At 52.3% G+C, this 11020-nt stretch overlaps 1 protein-coding gene across 1 annotated transcript in view; it reads right to left on the minus strand.

The window, feature by feature from the left end:
• Positions 1 to 2131: 2131 nt before the first annotated feature.
• LOC111522423 (low-density lipoprotein receptor-related protein 5-like) overlaps positions 2132 to 11020 on the minus strand; it is a 57462-nt gene continuing 48573 nt past the window's right edge. The window contains 3 exon segments of the mRNA XM_026447662.1: positions 2132 to 2420; positions 2422 to 2447; positions 5119 to 5335. Of these exon segments, the coding sequence (XP_026303447.1) occupies positions 2346 to 2420; positions 2422 to 2447; positions 5119 to 5335 (318 nt within the window). The 3' untranslated portion in view covers positions 2132 to 2345.

The following is an 11020-nucleotide window of genomic DNA, read 5'->3' on the forward strand; positions in this document are numbered from 1 at the left end:
CATCAACCTCCTGGGGCTCAAGCAATCCTCCCAACTCAGCCTCCTGGGTAGCTGGCACTACAGCTGTGTACCACTACACCCGACTTATTTAAAAAGTTTTTTGTAGAGATGGGGTCTCACTATGTTGCCCAGGCTGGTCTCAAACTTCTGGGCTCAAGTGATCCTCCTGCCTCAGCCTCCCAAAGTGTTGGGATTATAGGCATGAGCCACTGTGCCCAGCTGTAACCAGCACACAAATAATAAAAGAACAGTTAAGCCTAAAAGGGAACATCTGTGCAGTGGAGTATTTCACATATTTTAAAGATTGTGCCAAAGAGTGTGTCATAGTGTCGTCAAATACCTGTTGTAACATCAAGTGAAAAAATCAGGATATCGAATTCTGTGTAGCATATGTCTGTGATGATGAGAAATGCTATCTTAGAGAAAGAGACTTGAAGGCAATATGCTGAGGTGTCAGCAACGGTCGTCTCTGGCTGGAGAGGTTATGGACAATTTTTATTTCATTTTTTATACTTTTCTATATATTTTCTTTTTTCTACAAAGAACGCTTGTGACTTAAAGTCATAAAAAATCTTTTAAAGACATGTAATACAAATAATAGAATAGGCTGGGCATAGTGGCTCACACCTGTAATCCCAGCACTTTGGGAGGCTGAGGCAGGCGCTTGAGCCTAGGAGTTTGAAACCAGCCGGGACAACATGGGGAAACCCTGTCTCCACAACATAAAAATCAGCCAGGTGTGGTGGTGTGTGCCTGTAGTCCCAGCTACTAGGGAGGCTGAGGTGGGAGGATCACTAGAGCCCAGGAGGTCGAGGCTGCAGTAAGCTGAGATTACACCACTGCACTCCAGCCTGAGTGACACAGGGAGACCCTATCTCAAAAACAAACAAACAAAAATCCAGAAAACAAATAGTAGAATAATAAATGAGCAAACATTGTAGTTGTCCAATACTTTAGAACAGAGGTCAGCACACTTTTTCTGTCAAGGGGCAGATGGTACATATTTTAGGCTTGAGAGCCCATACAGATCTGCCACAACTCAACTCAGCAGCACAAAAACTGCCACAGACAATCCACAAACAAATACGCTTTGGTGTGCACCAATCAAATTTTCTTTTTTTTGTTGACACAGAGTTTCGCTCTTGTTGCCCAGGCTGGAGTGCGATGGTGCCATCTCGGCTCACCACAACCCCCGCCTGCCAGTTCAAGTGAGTCTCCTGCCTCAGCCTCCCAAGTAGCTGGGATTACAGGTGTGCACCGCCGTGCCCAGCTAATTTCTTTTGTATTTTTAGTAGACATGGGGTTTCTCCACATTGGTCAGGCTGGTCTCAAATTCCCAACCTCAGGTGATCCGCCCGCCTTGGCCTCCCAGAGTGCTGGGATTACAGGCGTGAGCCACTGCACCCAGCCACGAATCAAACTTTCTTTACACAATCAGAAGGCCAGCCCATGGACCAGTTTGCTAAACCCTTCTTTAGAGGCAAAAAGTCTTTCTAGGCCGGGCGCAGTGGCTCACACCTGTCATCCCAGCACTTTGGGAGGCTGAGGCGGGCAGATCACCTGAGGTCAGGAGTTTAAGACCAGCCTGGCCAACATGGTGAAATCCTGTCTCCACTAAAAATATAAAAAAGCTAGCTGGGCATGGTGGCACGTGCCTGTAATCTCAGTTACTCAGGAGGCTGAGGCAGGAAAATCGCTTGAACCTGGGAGGCGGAGGTTGCAGTGAGCTGAGATCACGCTACTGTACTCCAGCCTGGGCGACAGAGCAAGACTCCGTCTCAAAAAAAAAAAAAAAAAAAAAAGTCTTCCTGTATTTGTCCTGAATGTTTATATTTGCACTATAAATGAAGAAAGAGTCTGCAAAGCAAATGGGCACTGACGAGGGAGCGGGTGGAGTCTCTGAAGTCAAGCTCAACAGACAACAAACATTTCACATTCACACAAGCATTTCACAAAAGCCCTTGTGTGTGTCTACCGGATTTGCTCACTATAATCATCGATTTTTTTTTTAAATAAGCTTGCTCATATTTGATTAGCTTGAATGAGTTACAATAAATATGACAGTGCTTTAAGAAAAGTCTCTGAAGCCTTTGAGGCGGGAACAGAGGCAAGGTTTGCCCATCCAGGCTGCCTGCGTGCACGTCTGGCCCACGCTACCTTCAGGCTGACGTCTGTCCAGTAGATGTGGTTGTTGGACACGTCGAAGTCCAGGGCTGAGGCCTCCTTGACGCCCGTGAGCGGGATGGCCACGTCGTTGTTGTTGGTCTCGAGGGAGATCCTGTGGATGGCGGCTCTGCTGGTGAAGACCAAGAAGGCCTCGGGCACGATGCAGGTCTTCATGTCACTCAGTAGCTCCAGGCCGATGGGGCAGCCACACCGGGTTGCGTGGGGCGTGAAGAAGCACAGGTGGCTGCACCCCCCGTTCCTGTCCGCGCACGGGTTGGTTCCTGGAAGCGAACACGGAGGCTCCAATCTAAACACCAACAGCCCAGCAGGGAAAGGGGCGCGGCCAAGCCGCGAAGTGAATGCTGCCGTGAGCCACACAGCTCAGGGGTGCTGAGCTCAGGACTCACCCCCGGGTTGGGTTCGACCTCATGGCTGGGCTGGGCTGTGATTATCGTTCCCCTGGCCAGGCTCAACCCTCAAACACACACACACCTTTCACCTGAAAGCCAGGATGGGACAAAAGCTCCAACGTGCACAGCTTTATTCCTGCCACACGTCAAACAGGGACAGTAGCTGGGGGTGGCGGGAACACCCCTGGCAATGGCAACCAAGTTCTCCACTGGTACGGTCAAGGGTCAGTATCAGTAACAGCAGTGCAGGCTCTGACCAGACCTTGTCAGGCACCAGGCACTGGTCCCAGAGAGTCACCTGTCTGAACTCACTCCATCCACCTTGGAGGTAGGAGCTATTTTCATCACAATGCCCATTTTTCATTCGAAGAAACTGAAGTGCAGAGAAGCTGCTGAAGGAGCGTGGTCAGGAAGTCAGGGAGCAGCACCGCGAGAGTGCCAGCCCAGTGGTCCAGCCTCCTGGCCTGCGATCTGGCCCAGGAAGAAAACAGTTAACGCCTTGGGGCAGGGACCGGGCAAGTCCTTGGGGCCTCGGCTCCTGAGAGTCCCAGCTCGGCCCTTCCTCCGATTCACAGACCTTCCCGGCAACCCTGAAAACTCACGTTCACCCAGCAGGACAAAAGCTGCCTCTTTTTCACACAGAACAGACAGCATTCGTTTATTTTTGGCCAGTCTGTTAATTTCACTCATCAACCAAAGTGCTGTTAAAATTGGCTTTAATTTAGTGTTAAATACTTAAGCCAAAAAAAGAATCTTTTTCCCTATCTCCTTTAGTAAACTATGGGGTGAGAGCGGAGGGGGAAGAAGCCCGATTTCTTAGCTTTAAATCACACCCCCATGGAGGCACCCTTTTGTCTTATATCTCTGGGGTTTATTTTTTTTCTTCGAACAATCCCTCACAGGTCAGTCTCACCTTCCACGGTGGATAAATGCTTTTTTTTTTTTTTTTGAGACAGGGTCTCACTCTGTCACTCAGGCTGGAATGCAGTGATATGATCTCAGCTCACTGCAACCTCTGCCTCCAGGCTCTGGTGATCCTGCCACGTCAGTCCCCTAAAGCCCCCTAAGTAGCTGGGACCACAGGCACATGCCACCATGCCCGGCTAATTTTATGTACTTTTTTTTTTTCTGGTAGAGATGAGGTCTCTCTATGTTGCTCAGGGGAGACACTCTCAAATTCCTGGGCTCAAGTGATCCTCCTGCCTCAGGCTTCCAAAGTTCTGAGATTTCAGGCATGCGCCACCACACCTGGCATAAATGTTCTTTTCTTTTTTTCTTTTTCTTTATGAGACAGGGTCTCACTCTATTGCCCAGGTGGAGGGCAGTGTTACAATATCGGCTCACTGCAACCTCCATTTCCTGGGTTCAAGCGATTTTCCTGCCTCAACCTCCCAAGTAGCTGGGATTACAGGCGTGTGACACCACACCCAGCTATTTTTTTTTTTTTTTTTTTTTTGTACTTTTAGTAGAGATTCACCATGTTGGTCAGCCTGGTTTCAAACTCCTGACCTCAAGTGATCTGCCTGCCTCAGCCTCCCAAAGTGGTGGGATTTCAGATGTGAGCCACTGCCCCGGCATGAATGGGTTTTTAAAGGCAGGCTGGGAAAACTAAATTCATGGATTCCAGCCTCTGCATGAGGACTGGAGGGTGCGACGAAGCCTGTGACGGAAGCACTCACTGCTCCTGGGGTCGTCCATACCGCCTCAGCTCCAGGCCTCCACAGGGCTGTCCTTTCTGCCCCAACCTGCTCCCTCAATTCCCAGCTCCCTCGTATTTTAAAGTCAGGGATCTACCATCACAGCTAACATCACATCCACCCCACAGGGAGCACAGTCAATCCAGGCATCTCACCCAGGACTGCAGGCAATGCAGCAGCAAGCACCACGTCCCCTGTCCTCTCATCCTTCATCAAGATGTACTGAGTGACTCTGACAAGCAGGTGCAGCACAGGACCCCGGGCCCCAGCCGGACACAGAACCCCTGCCGCACCTGGACGCTGCTCTCTCCTGTGTAACTCTATCACCTCTTCAGGAAGAGACAAATCATCGTGCCAGACAACGACCCCTCGGGGAGCGTACTGCGGATCCTGGCTTTCAGGTGAAAGGTACGCGTGCATGGGCCACAGGGGCAACAAGCACAGCCCAGCCCAGGCAGACCCAGCAGTGAGTCCTGAACTTGGCACCTGTGAGTTGCACAGCTCTGCCTCCCGTTCCCCAGTGCAAGTAAGGCACGGAACTACATTCGCAGACAGGGTCACTCTGGGCACAAAGGCTCCCGGCCAGGGCCGGGCACATAGCACGGGACAAATGTTAGTCACTTTCTAACCATTGTTCCCGACATTCCTAGTCCATAACCACTCCCTAATCAACATTCTTGGTCCCTTCCCATCTGTCCTTGCCCAGATACTGTCACCTTTCCTGTCCTGCCCTTCCCCAGGACGGAGCACCTCAGCTCAACACTTATGCCCAGGCTTGGACCTGTCACTTCCTCCTCATGCAAGTCCGCATGGCTGAGCCACGGCTTGCGCCCCCCTGGACTCACCGACGACCTTGGCCACATTCACGGCTTTAAGCCCCATCAGGTCGGGCAGCTGGTCAATGATGACATCCCGGCTGGCCTTGACCTTGTGCACCCGCTCAATGCTGCGGCGCTGCCAGTCAGTCCAGTAGATAAAGTCCCCCAGCAGCGTGAACCCGAAAATGTGGGGGAGCTTGTCCTCCAGGAGGGTCCGCCTCTTCGTCCCGTCGACATTGATCACCTGCAGGACGGCAGAGATAAAGGTCTGGATGGGCCGGGACCATGCCAACGAGAACCAACCCTAACCCTCCCTGGGGCCTGAGCTGCTCCAAACAAGACGGGTTCAATGCCCAAGAGCCTCAACTTCACCCGCACCGTGCCAGGTGCCATAGAACACCAGGTATAATGGTTCCCCAGGGGTGCCAGATAGATGACGCTTTCTTTAGTTTTTTGTTTTGGTTTTTTTTTTTTTTTTTGAGATTTTGAGACAGAGTCTCCCTCTGTTGCCCAGGCTAGAGTGCAGTAGCAAGATCTCAGCTCACTGCAACCTCCGCCTCCTGGGTTCAAGCGATTCTCCTGCCTCAGCCTCCCGAGTAGCTGGGATTACAGGTGCCTGCCACCACGCCTGGTGAATTTTTGTATTTTTGGTTGGCCACGCTGGTCTCAAACTCCTGACCTCAAGTGATCCGCCCTCCTCAGCCTCCCAAAATGCCAGGATTCCAGGCGTGAGCCACCACGCCTGGCCAAGACATTTTCACTAGGATGCCACATCCCCAGCTGACAGAGCAGTGACAGGGCCAGATGAAGATCCCTTTCCCATAGCCTCCCCCACATGTGCTGGGATGAGCAGCAAGATTTGGAACAGACCAGGCAAGCCGGTATCCTCTCCCAACCACTGCAGACTGACAGGCAGCGGCTGCCTGGAGAACCAGGGTGTGCTCTGCAGGAAGGAGTCCTGGGATCAATTAGCAATGCCTGCTCCAAGTGCAGCAATCAGGACGGCTCCAGATCACACCCACCGCACAGAGCAACTGCAAGACCTGGGGCAGGACCTGGAGCAAATGCAAGGACCTGGGGCAAGGTTCTCCCACTTCTCTGTGAACTCATTTCCTGCTGGGTTAGGACGCAATGAACTCTGAGGGCACTTCTGGTTCTAAGTCTAAGCCTGAAGGTCTCAGATGCTTCCCACCCTGTCTCCACTGAGATACTTTTCTGGAGGAGTCAATGCTGATTAAAAGCAACCATGGCAAAAGTTGCAGAGGAGAAAATACTGTCAAGGTAAGAACACCTGAACCAATGGAAGCATACAGCCGCATGGGATAGGACGTGGTTCTGGTGATCCATGAGCCTGCGGAAATGTATGTTAACAGGAAGGTTGGGTTAGGAGCAACACCCAAGTTCTCCAGCTCTCAGGATAGGATGAAAGAGACACAAGGCCATTAAAGGCAAGCTTCCACGGGCCTCCTGCTGCCAGATTACATTTCCATCTTACCAGAAAAGCAACAAGTCCTCTGTTTTGCAGGTGGCAAAACTGTAAGGCAGACAGAATGCATGTTAAGAAGCAAAGACTTCGGTCATCTGTTGTTGGATGGCACAGGACAAAGCTGCTAGGGCCGGGTGCAGTGTAATCCCAGCCTGTAATTCTAGCACTTTGGGAGGCCGAGGCAGGTGGATCATTTGAGGTCAGGAGTTCGAGATCAGCCTGGCCAACATGGTGAAACCCCATCTCTACTAAAAAATACAAAAAAAAAAAAAAACCAGCTGGGGATGGCGGCATGCACCTGTAATCCCAGTTGCTCGGGAGGCTTAGGCAGGAGAATCGACAGAACGCAGGAGGCGGAGATTGCAGTGAACTGAGATCATGCCATTGTACTCCAGCCTGGGTCACAGGGTGAGACCTAGTCTCAAAAAAAAGCTGCCAGGAGAGCGGGAAGGGGACCAGCAGCTCCGGGACCCAAAGCCAGGCCCTGCCCCAGCTCTGCCCTAAGGGGCTCTGGTTCCTTGGCAAGTCCTTGCACCCCCAGGGGTCTCAATTTCTCCACCTGTAACTGAGGGGCTCAGACTAGCCCAGTGGCTAACGTCAGAGAGGAAACAACCAAACAGGAAACAGCGGCTTGGCCCCACCCTGGAGCAATTAAGTCAGAATCAGAAGGCCCAGGGCACAGGTATGGGATCATGACGACAGCCCCCAACAGGCGGTTCTAGGGCCCAGGTACAGGATCACGATAACAGCTCCCAATAGGCGTTTCTGATGAGCAGGCCGGCGGAAGCATGGTTAGACCAGCCCCTGCGACCGTGCCTGGAAGTCCGAGCTCTCCGCCCACTCCTGGATGCTCTGGTGAGCAGTGAACAGCAGGTGACGGAGCCCTGGTCCCAAGATCGTCTAGGGTTCTTCACATTTTGCCTCCACAACAGGAAGACACGCAAAGGCCATGAATGCACACGCCTGTGTGTGACACTCAAAAAACACCTGAGGGGCTGGCCCCATCCCAGCAGCACAGAACCACACCAAGGAGGGACCCGGCCCTGGCGCACAAGGAGGAAGTGCAGGCTTCTCCAAGGACACCCAGCGTGAGAGGAGGGGCTCACAGTAGCGGGGGAACCCTCGCCCCTTCTCCCACTCACAATAACGGGGCTGAGGGAGGGACATCGGCACAGTACACAAACACCACGAAGAATCCGCATTTAGAAAAAGAAAGCACTCCAGGTTTCAATCTACCAAAAGGTCACTATTATCTCTTATGTTTTATTTTATTTTTGTAGAGATGGGGTTTCACCACATTGGCCAGGCTGGTCTCAAACTCCTGTGCTAAAGCGATCTGCCCATCTCGGCCTCCCAAAGTGCTGGGATGCCGCACCTGGCCAGAGGTCATTTTTTTTTTTTTTTTTTTTGAGACAGAGTCTCACTCTTGTTGCCCAGGCTGGAGTGCAGTGGCACAATCTCGGCTCACTGCAACCTCTGCCTCCCAGGTTCAAGTGATTCTCCTGCCTCGGTCTCCTGAGCAGCTGGGATTATAGGCATGGGTCACCATGCCTGGCTAATTTTTTTTTTTTTTTTTTTTGGTAACAGAGACGGAGGTTTCTCCATGTTGGTCAGGCTGGTCTCAAACTCCCGACCTCAGGTGATCCGCCCACCTCACCCTCCCAAAGTACTGGGATTACAGGCGTGAACCACCGCACCTGGCCCAGAGGTCACTATTATCTCTTGGAGAGATTTTTCTCTTGCTCTATTTCCACACTTCTCTAATTTTAATAACCACATTTCCAGACACGTTGAACTGAAGTGAGGTGAGGAAGTCCATTTCCCTGGCTTCATTCAAGAGCAATGAAAGCCCACAGAGGGCCCGACACAAACAAGGGCGCTGGGCAATGGCTGGCAGCCACCTCCTCCCTCTCTACCCTTGCTCCAAACTCCCAGATGGCCCCAAAACAAAGTGGGAGGAGGCAACGGGCTGTCCCACCCGCTGGGGCTGGCTGTACCCTCGGCAAGCGCAAGACACGGGCTCTGGGCTGGCAGGGCCCGCGGAATCTCCTGGATGGGCAGAGGCTCCCACAGAGACCCCTACGGTGGCTCAGAAGTCACTCCCTGAACCTCACCACTTTCCACCTGGATTCCAGAACCTGAGACACTCCTCCAAGCCCCCTACTTTCCACCCAGATCCCAGAATCCCAGGGCACCCTGTGAACCTGCCAACTTGGAACACATCAGGCTCACAGCAGTTCTCAGCTGCCCTAATACTGGAGGAAGGAAATCCCAGCGCGGCCTTCTGAGGACAACTTTCAGCACACCTTGACCGGTCCAACCCATCTGCAAAAGCTACTCTGCTGGGTCAGGCCTCCCCCAGACCCGGGGCAGGTTCCCTCTAGACCGACTCCGGAGGCATCCGCCTTTCCTGGAGCCAGACCTTTCCAAGAATGCCTGAGCCAAGCCAAGCCAAGCCTCTGAGCGTCAGAGGACAAGACTCAGAGAACGTGCCCGTCCTGGCTCCTGGGAGGGAACATGGCCAAAGCAGAGTTCAGAAATAACAGGGCCAAATTTAGGACACCCAGGAACGCCAGCACCGGAACAGAACTTGGGAGACAAATTTTCCAGGGCAGAGGTCGGCAAACTTTCTTGTAAAGGATAGAAAATATTTTCAGCTTTCAGGCCATAAGTGTTTCTGGAGCACGAAAGCAGCATGGAGAGCATGTGACTGAACGGGCACGGCTGTATTCCAACACTTTTTTTTTTTTTTTTGAGACGGAGTCTCACTCTGTCGCCCAGGCTGGAGTGCAGTGGCCGGATCTCAGCTCACTGCAAGCTCCGCCTCCCGCGTTTACGCCATTCTCCTGTCTCAGCCTCCCGAGTAGCTGGGACTACAGGCGCCCCCCACCTCGCCCGGCTAGTTTTTTGTATTTTTAGTAGAGACGGGGTTTCACCGTGTTAGCCAGGATGGTCTCAATCTCCTGACCTCGTGATCCGCCTGTCTCGGCCTCCCAAAGTGCTGGGATTACAGGCTTGAGCCACCGCGCCGGCCCCATTCTTTTTTTCTTTAAGAGGCAGGGTCTGGGGCTCTGTCACCCAGGCTGGAGTGTAGTGACACAATCTTGGTTCGCTGCAACCTCCAACTTCTGGGCTCAAGCGATCCTCCCACTTCAGCTGCCGAAGTAGCTGGGACCACAGGCGTGAACCACCACGCCCAGTGCTTTTTAAATATTTTTTTTAGAGATAGGGTCTTGCTGCGTCACCCAGGCTGGAATGCAGTGACATGATCATAGTTTACCTCTTGATCACTTGAGCCCAGCCTCAAACTCCTGGGCCTAAGCAATCCTCCCACCTCTGCCTCCCAAGTCACTGTAGGCACACACTACCACACCCGGCAAAACGTTATCAGTAAAAACACAAAGACAGGCCAGGCTCCGTGGCCCCAGCCTGTAATCCCAGCACTTTGGGAGGCCAAGATGGAGTTCAAGAACAGCCTGGGCAACATAGAAAGACCTTGTTTCTACTAAAAATTAAAAAAAAAAAAAAATTAGCAGGGCATGGTGGTATGCACCTGTAGTCCCAGCTACTCAGGAAGCTGAGGCAGGAGGATCACTCAAGCCTGGGAGGTCAAGGGTACAGTGAGCCATGCTGATAGCACTGCACTCCAGCCTGGGTGACAGAGTGAGACCCTGTCTCAAGAAACTATTTATGGACACTGAGATTTGAATTCCATATAATTTTCATGGGTCACGAACCTCCTTTTGATTTTTTTTCAAGTAATTAAAAACTGTAAAAGCCACTCAGCTTCAGCATGGTGTGAGGACAGGCGGCAGGGCTGGATCTGGCCGGGGCCGCAGCACGACTGGACTCCTGCTCAAGGAGTTCTGTGCACTTGTTTTTCAGGAAATGAAACTAGACCCGAAAGGCTGTGTCTGAGGACAATGAGATGGTCCAGCCAGAGGCCACCGAAGGGTACAAGCCCTGTCCTCTCCGAGCTGTCAGCTTCTGTCCCGTTCCCAGGGTGAGCCCAGCAGGTGCACACCCCCTGACCAGCACACCAAGGAATGTGCCAGCCGCCGGCTGCCAGGTGGGAGGGAAGGACAGGAGATCCCAAAGCAGCCCACCCTAGCTGTGCTCTGAGGGGCAGGGCTGCGGCTGTCCTACGGGCTGACTCTGGACAGTCGCCTGCTGTGCAATGTTTCTATGAAGAACCCTGTGTTTCCTCTGCCTCGCTTGTGCAAACAGACATGAGCCCAAGACCCACCCTGACAGCACGTGTTTAAAGGGAGAGTTCTGTTGTCTGAGGGAAGAAGTATCCCACTCTGTCAAACACAAAACCCAAAAGTAAACGGCAACAGTTATCTTGCTTCACGTAATAAAAAAAGATCTTATACACACATGCGTGCGTATGCAAACACACACACACACACACACACACACACACACACACACACACACACA

The sequence above is a fragment of the Piliocolobus tephrosceles genome, chromosome 13, assembly GCF_002776525.5.
Source record: "Piliocolobus tephrosceles isolate RC106 chromosome 13, ASM277652v3, whole genome shotgun sequence".
Lineage (NCBI taxonomy): Eukaryota > Metazoa > Chordata > Mammalia > Primates > Cercopithecidae > Piliocolobus > Piliocolobus tephrosceles.